Below are 18,198 nucleotides of genomic sequence, written 5' to 3'. Positions count from 1 at the left end.
GAAGGGTTTCTGCTGAGGGAGGCCAGCTTGGAGCCCGAACTCTCACCTACTGCTCTCAGCTGGCTTCCTCCACCCCTCCCCAACCCCCCACCCCCCATGTTGATCGGGTCGAAGGAATTTGCGGAGGTAATCTCTCTTCTCCATTTATACATTTTCCCACGAGTAAACTAGAGCAGTTTTAAAAAGGGACTTCTGTTGTGGTTCAGTGGGTTAAGAACCCCACTAATATCAGTTCAATCCCTGGCCTTGCTTAAGGATCTGGTGTTGCCGTGAGCTGTGGTGTAGGTCGCAGACCTGGCTCGGATCCCGTGTTGCTGTGGCTGTGGTGTGTAGGCCAGCAGCTGTAGCTCCGCTTCGACCCCTAGCCTGGGAACTTCCATATGTCGCAGGTGTGGCCCTAAAACCAAACCAAACCAAAACAAAACCAAAAACCGCCAAGGGGATATATTTAAGCAAGTTGAATGTATGGTTCAATTACTTTAGAAGCAAGCATTTGCAAGTGAGTACACACTTCTGCCCCTAGGGGTTCAATGCCATGAATATTTTGTATTCTTCTCCTCCCCCCACAACCCCCGACCCCAAGGGGCCTGAGCCAGGCCTGGCACAGAGTAGGTCATGAGTAAGGGCTGACTCTGTCAGTCCTTCTCTGCCTCCCCTGCTAGGACTGGTGCAGTAGCCTCCTGACCCTTGTCTCCAGTGCTACGCCTGCACTGCTTGATCAGGCACATGCTTCAGCACCTTCTGGGGCCTTCTTCGCCCCTCAGAGCAAAGTCTAGTCTCAGCCCAGCACCTGCACGATCTTGCCCCCCACACCTCTCCAGCCCCCTAAACTGCCACCCTCACCCCCCAGGGACCTGGGGCTCCAACAACTCTGAGTTCTGGGGTTTTTCCCTCAAGCCCACCCAGTGCCGTCTCTACACCCCTGCCCCTCTGTTCACACCTCCGCCCGAACTGCCCTTCCCTCCTGCCTCCCGTAAAGTCGGCCAATGGCCTCTAACATTCCCTGTCTCCTAGGAGACCTCCCGAAGGAGGGGACGTCCCTGCATCTCTCATCGCCCTCTCCTCCTCTGTCGATCAGCGCCTTTCTCCTGGTCTCCCCCAGCAATCCAGGATCGCTCTTAGCTTCTTTCCTAGGGGATAAGGGCAAAGCCAGAGAAGGGTGGACACGGAGGGGTGGGAGCAGGGCAGAGGGGAGAGGTCACGATTGACCAGGCTGGCAGCCCATGCGTCTCACAATGTGAATACAAATCACTTGGGGGGACAGCAGAAAACCAGGTCTGACTCAGTCGGTCTGGGGGTGGGGGCGGTGTCAATGGTTCTAATGAGTTCCCAGATGAGGCCGATCTTGCTGGAAGCCTCTTTAAGCAGCAAGGGCCTAGAGCCAACTGGATTGGCGGGGGAAGGGGGCGGCCCAGGTGTAAGTAGCCATCACCCAGGGTATAAGATGCTGGGGGTGGTGCCCGCCCAGTACCACTAGGGAGGGGAGTGGCCTTGTGAGTGCCATGGCGCCGAGCTGGAGGTTCTTCGTCTGCTTTCTGCTCTGGGGAGGCACAGAGCTATGCAGCCCGCAGCCCGTCTGGCAGGACGAAGGCCAGCGCTTGAGGCCCTCGAAGCCGCCCACCGTAATGGTGGAGTGTCAGGAGGCCCAGCTGGTGGTCATTGTCAGCAAAGACCTTTTCGGTACCGGGAAGCTCATCAGGCCTGCAGATCTCAGCCTGGGCCCTGCAAAGTGTGAGCCGCTGGTCTCTCAGGACACGGACGCAGTGGTCAGGTTTGAGGTTGGGCTGCACGAGTGTGGCAGCAGCTTGCAGGTGAGGCTTGGGCCCCCTCCACGGCCTTGGCTGTGATGGGCTGACGATGGGGAGTGGAGAGGCTGTCTGGGGATCCTTTTCCTTTCTGGGGCAGCATGGGTGGAGTAGCTGAGGCCGAAGCTGGGCCTCAATGGCACAAGGGGGTGGGCGGAGGTCCCGCCTCTTGTTGCCGAACTTGGGTAGTCTGGGTGAGGTCCAGGGGTGGCCGTGCACTTTGGGCTGGACTGGGCACCCCCACTGTGATTCCTGAGGATTTATGAGCCCCTGCGGGCATCCAAGAGCGATGTAACTGTTGGGGGTGGGGGTATGATAGGATACCCAGTAGGTAGCCCAGCCCTGGCTCAAGCCCTAGAAACGTCTATGGAAGAGACCAACTTTACCACCTCAGCCCAGAAATCATTACAGAAAAAAACCCCTGTGTGTCCCTCGCCCGTGTTAATGGCTGGAAGCTTTGCACTAAAAGCGGTGCTGCGGGAGGGGGCAAAGGACATTGCGGTCCCCTGTGTTGAAGACGCTCGAAGTGGGTCATAGGTGGGGGGGATGTTTCCAGCTGGGGTGGGGGGTGGCAGGTGCCGGGAGCGAGCTGAGTAACTCAGGCCAGACTCCCTCCTAAGGAGACAGGCGTAACTCGGGCCACAAGGAAGTGCCTTGCAGTAAGGCAGGGCTGGACCAGGCCCAGCAGGACGCAGTTCCCTGGACCGGCGTTCCGCTGCCCCTCGCAGAGCCGGTCTCTCTCCATCATGTCCCCCCCACTTCCCCCCAGCACGGGACTCCGGCTCAGCTTGGGTAGAGTCACGGCTTGAGCTCAGCCCCTGGGGTCCTCTGGTCCAAGTATGGTCTCCAGGGCCAGCCTTGAAGTCTCCTGGCCCTTGTTTATCTGTGGAGAGGGTCAGAGGCCAGAGCTGCAGGAGTTAAGGAATTATTCTAACTTGGTCACGCCCAAACTTTGGGCATTAGAATCACCTGGAAAGCAGTTAAAAAATCCCAATTCCGGAGTTCCTGTTTCAGCTCAGCAGGAAGGAAACTGACGAGGATCCATGAGGATGTGGGTTTGATCCCTGGCCTCGCTCAGTGGGTTAAGGATCCCATATTGCTGAGAGCTGTGGTGTATATCACAGACATGGCTCAGATCCAGCGTTGCTGTGGCTGTGGTGTAGGCCAGCAGGTGCAGCTCCATTTCGACCCCTAGCCTGGGAACTTCCACATATGGCAGTTGAGGCCCTAAAAAAAAAAAAAAGCCTAATTCCCATATTAAATCAGAATGCAAGTGGGGGCAGACGTCAGTATCTCTAAGACGCCCGGGTGACCCTGACGTGGAGCACAGACTGGTGATGCCTCTGCCCGGGGCAGCGCTGCCCCATCTCACTTAAGAATCACAGGGGCTGGGTGGCTTGCTGGGAAGCCCGTCAGGGCCCATGCTCAGTTTAATGATGCACTGTTGTCTTGAAAAAAAAAATGTTTTTAACAGGTACACGTGCAGCACATGGAAGTTGCTGGGCTGGGCATTGAGTCAGAGCTGCATCTGCCAACATAGCATGGATCCTTAACCCACTGAATGAGGCCAGGGATCAAACTTGCATCCTCCTGGACACTATGTGGGGTTCTTAACGTGCTGAGCCACAGAAGGAACTCCTTGACTTTCTTTGCTTTTGAATAAGGAGCCCCACATTCCCACTTCGCCCTGGGGCCCACAAACACGCAACTGGTTCACCTGAGGCGCCCACTAATAGGCGGCTAGGACTTGCCCCGGAAGCCTGAGCAGGAGGACAGGGCCAGGCAGGCAGACGCTGAGGGCCCCAGGTGATGCAAATGGCCCCAGTAGCACCTGCAGGTGCTCTTCCTGCCTCAAGCTACCGCAAAACCAGCTTCCCCTTCTGTGAAGTGGGTTTGAGGCTATGTCAGAAGGAGGAGGGCGGAGTTAAGTGTTAATTGCTGCAGCAATAAGTTAAAATTCCTGGAACTTTCTGGCCTCATTCTGGGGGCCTTTTTGGCCCCAGGCCTCACCTGGGAAAGGAAACTGTGTGTGTTGGGGGGATGATGCTGGCAGCCTGAGAAGGGAGCACACAGCCAGTGTCTCTGGTCCATTGGGCACTGCTCGGTGATGACGAGGCGAGGCGTTGATCCAGACCCCCTGCGGTGGTGTCACCCTTTTGGGGTGAAAGGAGATAGAGGTGGTGCCCATCCTGGGTCAGTGGCAAAGTGGGTTTTGAGCCCAGGGCCTGCATTCTCTCCACCTCCAGCAGCGTGCCCGCCCCTCTCTAGGGCACACCTGGGGCAGGTGATGCTGGTAGGGTTAACCCCTTCCCTTCCTCTCAGGTGACTGATGATGCTCTGGTGTACAGCACCTTCCTGCGCCATGACCCCCGCCCTGCAGGAAACCTGTCCATCCTGAGGACGAACCGTGCGGAGGTCCCCATCGAGTGTCACTACCCCAGGTCAGTGTGGCATGGGCCTTCACGGCCCCCCTCCAGAGGCCCCTCCATGAGCACGTGGTCCTCCTGGCAGTGACGGGGGGAGGTGCTGGGGCTGTAGTTGCTGCCCTCAGTCTTGGTGAGAGTCCAGAGGCCAGTGGCCTTAACGGAGCCTCTGAAATCTGTCCAGCCCACAGCTGTCAGATGGGGCGGTACCGCCCGGCCCCAGCCCCCTCCAAGTTCAGAAATGGTCTTTCAATAGTGCAGGGGTGGGTTTCAGGCTCTGACTTTGGGTATCACCACCTGCTCTTGCCCCACGGCTTCCCTCTGTACCTGGGGGAGGGCGGGGGAGGCCCCAGCATGGGTCGCGTGCCCGTGAACGCGGGCATCAGGTATGAGGAGGGGGCGAGTGGTTTAGAACCACAATGCCGGACCCCAGCCTGCGTACTAAGGCCTTAATCCCTGTGTTCGCATCTGGGAAGGGGCAGGGGGTGGTGTGGTTACCACGGGGGCACCTGGGATGAGAACTGTGTGGAAGGGCTTCACAGAACAAGATGCTGGGAGGGGGCCTCAGACAGGTGGGCAGAGCCACATACACCTCAGAGGAGGGCCGTGTGTCAACAGGAGGGGGCGCAGCCCAGGGCCCCTCCATAAGGAAAGGAGGGCAGATGGGCTGGAAAGGCCCAGCAGATCCAGCGAAGGGATCCAGGCTCACACGGGTGGGCGTCCCTCTTGGGGACCAAGCAGAATGGGTGAAAACGTCTCTCAACCCAGAAGGTCCTCCGGCTACTGGTGCAGAAGGTGGATGGGAGATGAGGGGGAGTTTTGATCCTTGGCAGCCGGTGTGTAGAGGGCGGACGGGACGGAGCCGAGACCTGGAAGCGGCCACGTGGAGGGGGAGGAGCCACGGGCGGATGCCCAGCTGCCCTCTTATGGGCCGAAAGGGCTGAAGCCCTCGTGGGACCACGCCTGTCTCCCACTTGAGGACGGCTCCACCTGGGGCTGAGCCGAGAACATTGGCTGGCCTGTCGTGATGGCCGTGGCCAGTGCTGGGCAGCCCACAGGCTGGGATGCGCTATCCGAGTGCAGATACCTGAGGTCTGGCTCTCAGCAGATGGATCACCGGGGGCAGCTCAACATGAGACCCCACAGGGTCAGCGGGGCGGACATCTGGAGATGCCAGCTGCTTCCAAGGGCCTTCCTGTCCTGGTAGGGGCTGTGTTTCACTGACCTCAAGAACCAGAGGACATGGGAGTTCCCTCTGTGGCTCAGCGGTTAACAAACTTGACTCAGATCCATGAGGACGCAGGTTTGATCCCTGGCCTCCCTCAGTGGGTTAAGGATCTGGCATTGCGGTGAGCTGTAGTATAGGCAAAAGACCCGGCTCGGATCTGGTGTGGCTGTGGCATAGGCTGGTGGCTGCAGTTCTGATTTGACCCCTAGCCTGGGAACTTCCATATGCTGCAGGTGTGACCCTAAAAAGCAAAAAAATAAAAAGATAAATGCAGGTGGTCCTCTGGTTCTTTTTTTTAATCTCTGAAGGACCCATCTGAAGAATCCCGAGCGGGAGTTTCCTTGAGGTGCAGTGGGTTAAGTATCCAGTGTTGTCACTGCAGCAGCTGCTGTGGTAAGGGTTTGATGCCTGGCCTGGGAGCTTCCACGTGGCGTGGGCATAGCAATAAAGAATCGTGAGTGGTGCAGAGAAGGACACCGCAAATCTGAGCCTCTAGGGGTAACGTGAGTGAGGCGTTATTGTGGACCTAGAAACCAAACTAGGTGTATCTGACGCTGCAACCCAGCCCTCCTCGGGGCTGGGAGGGATGGGCCTGCTTCCAGGTGTTGCATTTGGGAGGTTAAGGGTCAGGCTGAGACTTGAGGTGTCTGTCCAGCTTCCTGGCTGGGCTGTAGCTGAGGACTCGGCAATGAGATCCTCTCGAGGGAGGGGCCAGATGGGGGGGGCCCTGATCCGGGTGTGGGCAGCTACTCTTTGTTCCCAGGCAGGGCAACGTGAGCAGCTGGGCCATCCTGCCCACCTGGGTGCCCTTCAGGACCACGGTGTTCTCCGAGGAGAAGCTGGTGTTCTCTCTGCGCCTGATGGAGGGTGAGCAGGGAGGGCTGGGGTGGGGAGCCAGCAGGGGGCGCTCTGGCAGCCCCTCACTCGGGCCGTGTCTTGCAGAAAACTGGAGTGCCGAGAAGATGACGCCCACCTTCCAGCTGGGGGACAGAGCCCACCTCCAGGCCCAAGTCCACACCGGCAGCCACGTGCCACTGAGGCTGTTTGTGGACCACTGTGTGGCCACGCTGACGCCGGACTGGAACACCTCCCCCTCTCACACCATCGTGGACTTCCACGGGTGAGGCTGGGCTACCTTGCTAAGGAACTCCTGTCATCACAGGACCTTCGCCAGCATCCTGTAACTGTTGGACTTGTTCCCTTCAAAGCTGTCTCGTGGACGGTCTCACTGAGGCCTCATCTGCTTTCAAAGCACCTAGACCTGGACCAGAGACGCTCCAGTTCACCGTGGATGTGTTCCATTTCGCCAATGATTCCAGAAACACGGTAATGGCTTAATAGCCTAGAAGAAGGCTGAGCTTGTGGGGTCAGGCTGATTAGACTTCCTCGCAGGTGCTGTCCCCTTATTCGGCGACTTGGTAGCTCCCCTATCCTAGTCACTCTGCAGACTTGACACATAGTTAAAAGTCATGAATTCTAGTGATCTTTGGGGAGGCACAGGTGATAAAAACCCTTAAGAGACCAGTAGAAAACCCATGGAGGATGGAGAGAGTTGGGGATCCTGGAAAGAGAACAAACCACGAGAATAGGAACCTGGGAGACTAGGGACAGCTCCTATCACATCAAAGGAGTACCAACAGGGTAGCATCTGCTGACCAGGCCACGGACCTTGTCCTCACCATAGTCGGCGCGGCCAGAATCCCGATGGGCTGAGTAAAGGAGTTAATAAGAGCAGATGTCAGCTTTCCTGGAGGGTTTCTGGAAGGGCAAGGGAAGTGGTGTGAACTTTTGGTACTACGTAGCCTCTTGAACTTGCTCATGGGTTTCCCAAAGTTGCTGATCTGGCCTAAGTGCATCTGCATCACAGGGAGGGCTTGTTGACAGACGGCTGCTCCACCCCGGGCTTCAGAGTTTGGTTCGGTAGGTCTGGGGTGGAGCCTGGACTCTGCATTCCTAACGAGTCTCCAGGTGCTATTGCTGCTGCTGCTGCTCTGGGGGTCCCCCCTCCCACCCTTTATGAACCACTAAGCTAGAAGGCCCAACTTGACTCAATGGAGTTGGGGGTAGGGAGCAAAGCTGTGCACAGCTGGTGACGGCTGGGGCAGGAAGCACAGGTAGGACTGGCCTCTAGCCAGAAAGTGCTGATAGGATCTTAGAAACAAAAATCAAGTAGCTTTTAAGTTTCTCAAGAGAGTAGAAGGATGAAAAGGATGAAAAATATGGAAAAGCTGCTCAGAAAGGAATAGTCTCCAAAGCAGGGATTTTCAGCTCTGCCTGTGCTACGTCCTCACTCCCAGCAGTTCTGTTCTGAGAATGGAAGGTAGACAGAAACACGGGCACAACTGAAGCTGCTGGGAGAGGTCCTGGAGGTTTCTGGTGGCAGGTCCTGTGTTCAGTGAGGCTGGGGACAATGGAGAGTAGATTCACAAAGGGTTCTGGTCCCCAGATTGGTGACCTTGTGGGCCCTAAGGTTGGGGTAGGGAGTCAAGGAGGTCTGGGGTGGGGGAGAAGGGAATGAGGCTCACACAGGTGCTGGCCATCAGGACAGGGGACATCGGAACTGGCCTCTATCTCCAGGGGTAGGTGGTAATTAAGACGGACAATTATTTTAATTTTCTCCTCAGGGCACCCATGGCATATGGAGGTTCCCAAGCTAGGGGTCAAATCGGAGCTACAGCTGCCAGCCTACACAACAGCCACAGCAATGCTGGGTCCAAGCCACATCTGTGACCTACACCACAGATCACAGCAATGCTGGATTCTTAGCCCAAGGAGTGAAGCCAGGGATCAAACCTGCATCCTCATGGATACTAGTCAGATGTGTTCCCACTGAGCCACAATGGCAACTCCCAGATGGACAATCCTGATCAGTGGAAGGCAGCCTGAACTCTGGGCAGGCTCTCCCTCGAAGGTGGGTGGCTTGGCCGACAGCACTCAAGGGAGAAGGGAACCCTTATTCAAAAACGGATGGGAGTTCCCGCTGTGGCACAGTGGGTTAAGGATCTGGCATTGTCTCTGAGGCAGTGTTGGTTTGATCCCATGCCCAGTGCAGTGGGTTAAGGATCTGGTGTTGCTGTAGCTGTGGTAGAGGTCACAGCTGAGCTTCTGATTTGATCCCTGGCCTGGGAACTTGCATGCTTTGGGTGTGGCCATTTTATTTTTTAAATTACTTATAGTTGAACAACAATCACCACAACCAAATTTTACACATGTCCATCCCAAACTCTCAATGCATCCCCCCACCCCCCAACCTGTCTCCTTAGGAAACCATGTTTTCCGAAGTCTGTGAGTCTGTGTCTGTTCTGCAAAGAAGTTCATTGTGTCCTTTTTTTAGATTGCACAGGTTACTGTTAGCATTTGATGTTGGTGTCTCATTGTCTGACTTCACTTACTGTGATAGTTTCTAGGTCCATCTATGCTGCTACAAAGGCCATTATTTCTTTCCTTTTAACGGCTGAGTAATACTCCATTGTGTATATGTACCACATCCTCTTGATCCACTCCTTTTTCATGGACATGTAGGTTGTTGCCATGTCTTGGCTGTTGAAAATAGTGCTGCAGTGAACATTGACTACATGTGTCTTTGTGAGTCATGGTTTTATCTGGATAGATGCCCAGGAGTGGGATTGCTGGATCAAATGGTAGTTCTATGTTTAGTTTTCTGAGGAACCTCCATACTGTTTTCCATAGTGGTTGCACCCATTAACATTCCCACCAACAGTGTAACAGGGTTCCTTTTTCTCCAGCACTTACTGCTTGCAGACTTTTTTGATGATGGCCATTCTGGCCAGTGCAAGGTGGTACCTCATAGCGGTTTTGATTCGCATTTCTCTAATAATGAGTGTTGTTGAACATCTTTTCATGGGCCTTTTGGCCATCTGTATGTCTTCTTGGGAGGGAAGAAAAAAAACCTGCCACAGAATCTGAGGCCCCAGTTGGCATCAGAAATATGTACTGGGGGAGCTCCCTGGTGGCCTTGTGGTTAGGACTCAGTGCTCCCACTGACATGGCCCAGGTCTGATTGCTGGTCTGGAAACTGAGATCCTACATCAAGCTGCTGCATGCTGTGGCCAAAAAAAAAAAAAAAAAAAAAAAAAAGGAAAAAAATATTCTGGGAAGAAGTTGAGGGTGAAAGCGGTTCCCTCCTTGGAATCAGGACACTATAAAAGGACCCTTCTCTGTTGGGGCAGATTAGAAGGCAGGCAGCCGGGAGTGCCTCCTGGCTCATTGGAGTCGCCAAATTGGTTTCCCTGCTGGCGCTTCCAGCCACTAGGTGGTGGCCAAGGTGTGCGGGTCTGCAGAAGGCTTCGGCAAAGGTGGTGGAACTTCAGCACCTTCGCAGAGTTGGTGGCGGGACGTCGGACCCTAAAGAATGAAAGGGGACCTCTGGATGTGGGTGCCTTTGCCAAGAGCCCTCGGGCTGACCTGAGCTCTGGTTTTGTCAAATTCCCTTCCTCCCGTTGGGTTGGGTAGGGTTTCGGGCCCTTCGGGCTTGATCCTTGTCTCTGAAATTGAGCTTCAGTGGGTCCAGCAGAGGGTGAGGCCTGCTGGGTGATCGGACAAGTTTAAGAAAAAGTTAAGGGAATAAAGGTGACAGGTTCCAATTCAGAATCCAGTTGGCTACTTGCTCTGAAGTTCTGGGCATGTTAACCTCCAAGCCTCCATTGTCCCATCTCTAAAGTGGGGTTCCTCTCCCCCCACCAAGGGCTTGAGGGGTCTATATAACAGGGCTTTTCACCACTGCACCACCTAGGACTCTGCCTCCTCATAGCTGCTCTCATTTCCAGATCTACATCACCTGCCATCTGAAGGTCACTCCGGCTGACCGAGTCCCGGACCAACTCAACAAAGCCTGTTCCTTCAGCAAGTCCTCCAACAGGTGAGGAGGCTACACTGGACAGGACTGGGTGGAAAAGCTGACCAGCCACCACTGCATGTGTGCCCCCAGTGTGCTCACGCCCAGCCCACCGCCTCTTGTGGGCAACATAGCCGTCTGACCCTGGTCCTTCCTTCTCAGGTGGTCCCCGGTGGAAGGGCCTGCTGTTATCTGTCGTTGCTGTCACAAGGGGCAGTGTGGTACCCCAAGCCTTTCCAGGAAGCTGTCTATGCCGAAGAGACAGTCTGCTCCCCGCAGTCGCAGGCACGGTAGGTCCCGGGAGGGCCCTGGGGCTACTGCCCTCCCCTCGGTCTAGGGGACGTGCTGTCATTTCAGGGGGACACTCTTTGCCCTTGTCCCCCATTTAAGGCTTACTCTGGGGGATGCAGTCTTGGGGCTAAGGAGGAAGGGCCCCAAGCCCTTACCCTGGTGTTGGCCAGGGCAGCTCTGCAGCCATCTTGGAGTTAGGTTCACTTATTTTAGGGACGCACCCACGGTATATGGAGGTTCCCAGGCTAGGGGTTGAGTCAGAGCTGTAAGTACTGGCCTACACCACAGCCACAGCAACTTGAGATCTGAGCTGTGTCTGTGACCTACACCACAGCTCATGGCAACACCAGATCCTTAACCCACTGAGCAAGGCCAGGGATCGAACCTGCATCCTCAAGGATGCTAGTCAGGTTCGTTAACCACAGAGCCACAACAGGCTCTCCCATCCTGGAGTTCTGACCCGTCATCAGGGGTATGGGAGAAAAATGCCCCTGTTAGAACAAAGCTACAGGTTCAGCCCACTGAGCAGAACAGAAGCCCTAACCTGGTTCCTGGACGGGGACTGTGGTGACCATTGGATGTCTGGTCTTGCAGTGACAGATGAAGCAGATGTCACAGTGGGGCCTCTGATCTTCCTGGGCAAGACGAGTGACCACGGTGTGGAAGGGTCCACCTCCTCCCCCACCTCGGTGATGGTGGGCTTGGGCCTGGCCACCGTGGTGACCTTGACTCTGGCTACCATTGTCCTGGGTGTCGCCAGGAGGCGTCGGGCTGCTGCCCACCTTGTGTGCCCCGTGTCTGCTTCCCAATAAAAGGAGAAACATGATCTCTGGGGTGTGGCTTAGCGATGAGACGGGGTTGGGGGGGAGGGTTGAGCTGGGAGTGGCTGTGGGGGGGGGCCCAGGGGGGATTAAAGGGCTATGGGTTCAAGCAGTGACGTCTAACCATGGCTGGGCCTCCAGTGAGTCTATACAGCGGGGAAGCCGGGTTGGTCTGTGAAGACAGGCCTGCATTTTCCTGGCTTTGGGCAACCCCTCCTTCTTTGGGCCAGGGCTCATCGTGTCGTGGGAAACTCGGCTCCCCATTGCCAAGGAGGCCGAGATGAGAGGTGCTGGGGGCTCAAGGGGGGTGGCCCTTCCAGCCTCACTTGTCGGTGAAGATCACGTTCCCTGTGGCACCTGAGGTTTGCTAGTCACCCACTGTGAGGCCGAGGGTCCCCAAAGACAAAGCGGGGCGGGTTCTTGCGGGGCACGGCTGTTCGGCATCAAGTCATTGGCGTTAAATGACACCTCAGTAATTCAGAGCACGGTTTGATGTGATGCGGGGTTTCGGAAGTACAGAAGGGCCCGGGTCCTTGCCCCTCAAGTGTGGTTTTGTGAACACCCTTGGGCTTCACCCCGGGATGCTGGGAAAGGCAGCATTTGGGGCCCCATCCCAGACCTAAGAATCTGCATCTTAACTAAATGCCCACTTGACTTGGTTCAGGTGTGTGAAGGGCACTGAGCCAGGGGATTTGGATCAAGAAGGAATCCTGCCCCCCAAGCAGGTGTGCCGTGTAAGGGAGGAATGACGCGGGGGTAAGAGGGGTGGGCTTCCTGGAGGTGGAGATCCTGGAGTAACTCCTTCAAGAAGGAGCAGGTCTTTCCTGGGCAAAAGGGGCGAGGTGGGTGTGGAGGGAGGAGAGGACGAGAAGACTGTGTGCTCTGGGGGCACAGAGGGCCTGGCGCTCCAGGAACGGGGGGAGGGGGAGCCTCCTAGCACTGATCACATGAAAAACGAGCCGCGGGAGGGCTGAGTGCCATCCCTGCCAGGCGTTGGGTTTCAACGCCTCTTCAAGGAAATGGAACTCAAAGCCTCTGGCCAGGGCCAGCATTACCAGACCCTTGTTGCCCACCCCTCTCGATGTAATGCCCCCTCCCCACCTTGAACAGCCTGGCCTACTCCTTACCCCCTGTAGGAAAGGCGTGTGGTCCATTCCTCGCCCTGCTTCTAGAGGCCCCCAACCAGCAAGGGGATCATAAGACCCCTCTTTCCCCAACCAACCAGCAGGTGTATCCTGAGCCCTCTCCGCTCCCTGGGCGATAAAAACAGACTTGGTCCCACACTCAGTGTCAGCTCTGTCTGATTATCAGGAAGTCAGCCTGCTGTGTTCACATCGCCTCTTGCTTCAATAAGCGTGTCTGTTCTTCACCTTGTCTTGAATCTGGAAATTCTTCTTCTGACCCACGTGCCCAGACCACGACATCAGGGAGATCAACAGAGCAGCAGAGTATGGCCTGGAGGCGGAGAGAAAGCCAGCTGGCTCCCTGCCCCTGCTAGGTTGGCAGGTCACTTCACCTGTAAGATGGGACTGGCTGGGGGTTGAGTGTGAGTAGAGGATTGGTGGAACCCTGGCTCACGCAGCAGGACCCTGGGCCAGGGGGTCCGTCTCCCATCATCCCCCACCCCAGCTCCACCCTTGCCTGAGCCTCTTCCCTCCTGCTCGCATCCTTCTGTTTGACACGGGGGATTCGACTTCAGGCTGATGGTGAGGCTTCATGGGGCACTTGGAAGGCAGCTGACCTGTGAGCAAAGGCCTCTCCAAGGCCCTGCCCACCCCCACCGCCCCCCGCCCTGGGGGACTGTCCCGCCTGCAAACACCCATCTGTTACTTGCTCTCTTGTTCCTGGGTGTTGCAACATCTGGGGAACTCGTCTCTCATTCAACTTCTGCTGTCCTCAGCAGAAAGAGGAAGTGGCTGGGTCTGCTGTGGGGAGGAAGCGTGTGTGACCTTGAGTATCAGCCCCAGCCAGCTGCAGGTGGGCCTTGGCACCGCACGACGTCAGCCGCAGGCTGGGTGGAAAGGCAGCTCCCGGCTGTAGTGTCAGGGACCCTGCTTTCCTGCCTCCTGATGGAGCTTCGAGTGGGACAGGGAGGATGGGGGCGGGCACACTGCTGGTTGAGGTGGCCTCTTTTCCTGGTGTTTGGAGGAGCTCCCGTTACATCCTGTGAAACTCTGCAGGAATCGACACTTGGAAGATTTAACACTGCACCCAAAATCACATGGCACAGCCTGTGGGCTCCACCTGTGCCCTGTTTACCTTCCTAGGAAACCCCGCATGCCACCCACCCAGACCAGGCTGTAGCCCTGGCCCATGGCTGTTGCTCCGTGGTAAAAAGCTGGGAGAAAAAAAAAAGACAAAATTTGGCCTTCCTATGATAGCCTGGGGGAAAAAGGGAGATGTTGAGGTATGTCAAATGAGCCATGAAGAAAAAGTAAAATCATGATCAGAGAAACAAGATTAAAATGTGTCAAAGATCCTGTTTTAACTCATTCATTGAGGGAAACTGCAAGATATTAAAAAAAAAAAAAAAGGTTCAAAGGAGATTCCAGGAGTTCCCTGGTGGCCCCGTGGGTTAAGGATCTGACACTCTCACTGCTGTGTCTTGGGTGGTCTCTGTGGCACAGGTTCAATCCCTGGCCCAGGAACTTCCACATGGCCTCAGGCACAGCTGAAACAGAAAAAAGAGAATCGAAAAAACACAAAGGCAATCAAGAATGGAGACCTGAATTTGCTGATAGAAGCAAAAATGGCTTCCACAGACAAATCAATTACATCTCTATGGAAAAGTCATTTGCATTACTATCGGTTTTGTAAAATACCTTAGTCATAGCCTAGGAAAGGCACAGACTCATAGAATCAGATAATCTGGAAGGGTGCTAGAGAACACCTACTAATCTTTTTGCCTCTTTCTTTTAGGTTTAAGGATCCAGCATTGCCGTGAGCTGTGGTGTAGGTGGCAGCCGTGGCTCGGATTCAGTGTGGCTGTGGTATAAGCCAGCAGCTGTAGCTCCAATTTGACCCCTAGCCTGGGAACTTCCATATGCCACAAGTGCAGCCCTTAAAATAAAAAACCAAACTTCTCCAGGAGTTCCCATGCAGCTCAGTGGGTTAAGGATCTGGCAGTATCCTTGCTGCAGCTCAGGTTGCTGCTGGGGCGTGGGTTTGATCGCTGGCCCAGGATGGCTGCATGTTGTGGGCGTGGCCAAAAAAACCAAACTTCTGCAATGAATTAACTGTGAGGACACGTCAGTTATTTCAGACGGGCAGCCAGGGAAGCAGCAAGAAGGATGAAGCAGTTCATTAAACCATGTTGCAAGGGACCGGGACTTAGACAAGACGATGCTGTCAGGGCAGATTGCTTCCCTCCAAAGGGCTACAAAGCCATCGCACTTGTGTTGGCCGTGTAGGTCACACCTGGGTCCTGAGCGAGCACCATCGCCCAGAGGTGCCAGGTGCTATTAGTCAGAAATAATGAGCAAGGCAGCTGCGGCTTCTACTCCAATGAGCCCTCAGAGTGGCAGAGGGAGGCTGATTAGCTGAGACACCAAGCAACACCACTCTGCCTTTCCAAGCAACACATTGGCCAGTGCCTGAGCCCCTCAGCAGCGTCGATGGGCTCCAGCGGCTTAGCCTTTTCCCAGGTTAACGTTGATCTTTTCTTGCTTCAGGGTGAGCCGTGGGCTGGTTCCAGGATGGGAACCTCTGGAAGCAGTAAATGCTGGAGTGGAGTTGAAGGAGTTTTTCTTTTTCTTTTTTTTGGCTTTTTGCCATTTCTAGGGCCGCTTCTGCGGCATATGGAGGCTCCCAGGCTAGGGGTCTAATCGGAGCTGTAGCTGCCAGCCTACACCACAGCCAGAGCAATGTGGGATCCGAGCTGCATCTGCGACCTACACCACAGCTCACGGCAACGCCGGATCCTTAACCCACTGAGCAAGGCCAGGAATCGAACCCGCAACCTCATGGTTCCTAGTCGGATTCGTTAACCACTGAGCCATGACGGGAACTCCAGGGACTTTATTTTTCAATTTAAATTCCTGTGGCCACTAACAGCCACTTCTTTCCTGGGCCACATTTATCCTCAGCTGCTTGGGAGCCCTGGAAAGCCCATGGGTGGCAGAAATGAGACCTTCGAGATCTTAAAAAAATTCTCCCGGAGTTCCTGTCAGTGGTAACGATCCCAACTAGTATCCATGAGGATGAGGGTTCGATCCCTGGCCTCGCTCAGTGGGTTAAGGATCCAGGGTTGCTATGGCTGTGGTGTAGGCCGGCAGCTGCAGCTCCGATTCGACCCTGAGCCTGGGAACCTCCATATGCTGAGGGTGTGGCCCTAAAAAGACAAAACCCCCAAACCCCAATCAAACACACACACACACACAGGTGCCCATTCTACTCTAACCCTTTGCTCTGAAAGTTCCTTTTTCACTTGACAGATCGTGGCCGTAAGTTCCCTCAGCACCCGCTGTGAGTCTTCCTCAGTCTTTCCAGCTTCCGCCTTAACCAGGCCCTTTCCTGGGGAGTTCTTGCGGATCCTATGCTGTGTATATTGGCTAAAAGTTCCGTTTGCAAGTGGTCGATCCAGTTTCCCTCATTTCCAGCTTCCTGAGGGCCATCCTGCTGCAGCCTAAGAACAGAGGGCACGCACGCTCTCCTGTCCCCAAATTCAAAGTCCCTGTCCCCCATTCTCCCTCGTGCTGCTGCCCTATTTTGCTTCTTTTCACAACTGGAACTCTATTTTCCCCCAAATAAAAATAGTCTTTCTTTTCAGGTTGTAAAAATGGAAACTATTCATTGGGACACACTCAGATGCTACAGGAAAAGTACAAAAGAGAGTAACTATCACCTGCTATTCCTGCCCCTCGGATGTCACCCTGGTGGCTGGTGCCCTCTCAGGCGCACAAGGCCACGGGCATCCTTATGTAAGTGGCATCATTCCCCACCGGTGGGTTTATCCTCTGGTGCCCCCTCTGCCCCCTGCCCCTGTGTGCAGAACACAAAGACTGCTGGCGGAAGAGCTGTCTACATCCCCGACTGCATCCCCAACCTTCACGACCTCAGCTCCTGCCTCTTGGTGGAAACCACTGTGTGGTCACCAATGGCCTTCCTGTTGCTAAGTTTGGGACCTGTTTGGACATCAGCAGCTCGACTGAGAAACAAGAGAGAGGCCCAGCCTGGGAGGCAGGAACCCTGGCTCTGGGATGGACGCCCTTGCCGGGGACCAGCTGGCTGGGCCTCTCAGAAGCAGCCACTGGGTGCCCCCTTGGTGGAACCCTCCCTTTGGTTCCCTGCCTTCCTGCTCACCGGCCCAGCCTCTTCCCCGGACACTCCTAGCTCGCCTCCGTTCTTCCAAAGTCAGCATTCCCGACCTTTTCTTTTCTGCAGTCTTCCCAGCTGATCTCGATTTCATGCCCTGTGACTCCAAAATCCTCATCTCCAGCCTGTTTTCTGCCTCCCCCACCTCACACTCAACGTGGGAGGTTGACCTCCCACTTTTCTCACATTTTCTACCTCACGGGAGGATGCTCCCAGGCACCCCGTCTTCCAGACCATGTCCCTGCTTCTGCATCTTCCCTGCCTCGGCGGTCCCCCTCCCAGCTCCCACGCTGGTCCTCAACCTTGACCCCCCCAACCCTCCCCCAGAGCCCCAGCCCTCTAGGTTCCAGAACCTTCCCGGCCAGCCTCTCACCACTGTTCTACCTGTTTTGAGGGTCTAGGTGTGTGTGCAGTGGGGTTTTAGACCCTATCGATCTAGTATTTCACTGAGGAAAAAGGAAACACTTAAGAAAATATCTTTTGGGCGTTCCCGTCATGGTTCAGTGGTTAACAAATCCGACTAGGAACCATGAGGTTGTGCGTTTGATCCCTGGTCTCGCTCAGTGGGTTGGGGATCCAGTGTTGCTATGAGCTGTGGTGTAGGTCGCAGATGCAACTTGGATCCCCCGTTGCTGTGGCTGTGGTGTAGGCCGGCAGCTACAGCTCCCATTAGACCCCTAGCCTGGGAACCTCCACGTGCTGCAGGAGCGGCTCTAGAAAAAGACAAAAAAAAAATCTTTTGGGTATTGAAAGGATTTTCTTTTTTTTTTTTTTTTTTTTTTGTCTTTTTTGTCTTTTTGTCTTATGTTGTTGTTGTTGTTGCTATTTCTTGGGCCGCTCCCGCGGCATATGGAGGTTCCCAGGCTAGGGGTTGAATCGGAGCTGTAGCCACCGGCCTACGCCAGAGGCACAGCAACGCGGGATCCGAGCCGCGTCTGTGACCTACACCACAGCTCACGGCAACGCCGGATCGTTAACCCTCTGAGCAAGGGCAGGGACCGAACCCTCAACCTCATGGTTCCTAGTCGGATTCGTTAACCACTGCGCCACGACGGGAACTCCAGGATTTTCTTTTTTTCTTTTTGGTCTTTTTAGGGTTGCACCTGCAGTATATGGAGGTTCCCAAGCCTAGGGGTCCCATTTGAGCTGTAGCTACTGGCCTACACCAGAGCCACAGCCATGCCAGATCCAAGCGGCGTCTGCGACCTACACCACAGCTCAGAGCAACGCTGGATCCTTAACCCACTGAGCGAGGCCAGGGATCAAACCTGCGTCCTCATGGATGCTAGTTGGGTTCGTGAACCACTGAGCCACAAAGGGAACTCCTGAAATGCTGTTCTAAGGCTTCAGACCATTTCGTCTGCGCTACCCCCCATTCCCTGCAATGAGGCCGGTCACATGGGGGTGCTCGAGTCTGGAGTTAGACGCTCCCTCCATATAAAGACCAGCTCTGCCAGCTGTC

At 55.2% G+C, this 18,198-nt stretch overlaps 2 protein-coding genes across 2 annotated transcripts in view; both read left to right on the top strand.

The window, feature by feature from the left end:
* Positions 1-1,487: 1,487 nt before the first annotated feature.
* Positions 1,488-11,428, top strand: ZP3 (zona pellucida glycoprotein 3; the record flags this gene model as incomplete). The annotated part of the gene is given in 8 exon segments (NM_213893.1): positions 1,488-1,811; positions 4,128-4,246; positions 6,220-6,323; positions 6,399-6,576; positions 6,665-6,782; positions 10,244-10,335; positions 10,474-10,601; positions 11,197-11,428. Coding segments are annotated over 8 exon segments (1,266 nt in total). The 5' UTR covers positions 1,488-1,502.
* A 4,769-nt stretch (positions 11,429-16,197) lies between these two features.
* DTX2 (deltex E3 ubiquitin ligase 2) overlaps positions 16,198-18,198 on the top strand; it is a 39,652-nt gene continuing 37,651 nt past the window's right edge. The window contains exon 1 of the mRNA XM_085016770.1: positions 16,198-16,342. Within this exon, the coding sequence (XP_084872896.1) occupies positions 16,201-16,342 (142 nt within the window). The 5' untranslated portion in view covers positions 16,198-16,200. The remainder of the gene's footprint in view (positions 16,343-18,198) is intronic.

Source organism: Sus scrofa, chromosome 3, assembly GCF_054392235.1.
Source record: "Sus scrofa isolate SSC_HxYL_T2T_F1_AM1 chromosome 3, Sscrofa_HxYL_maternal_Yorkshire_Landrace_v2.0, whole genome shotgun sequence".
In the NCBI taxonomy this organism is placed as follows: domain Eukaryota; kingdom Metazoa; phylum Chordata; class Mammalia; order Artiodactyla; family Suidae; genus Sus; species Sus scrofa.
The sequence above is the reverse complement of the archived record's forward strand: the minus strand, read 5'-3'. Positions and strand labels throughout refer to the sequence as shown.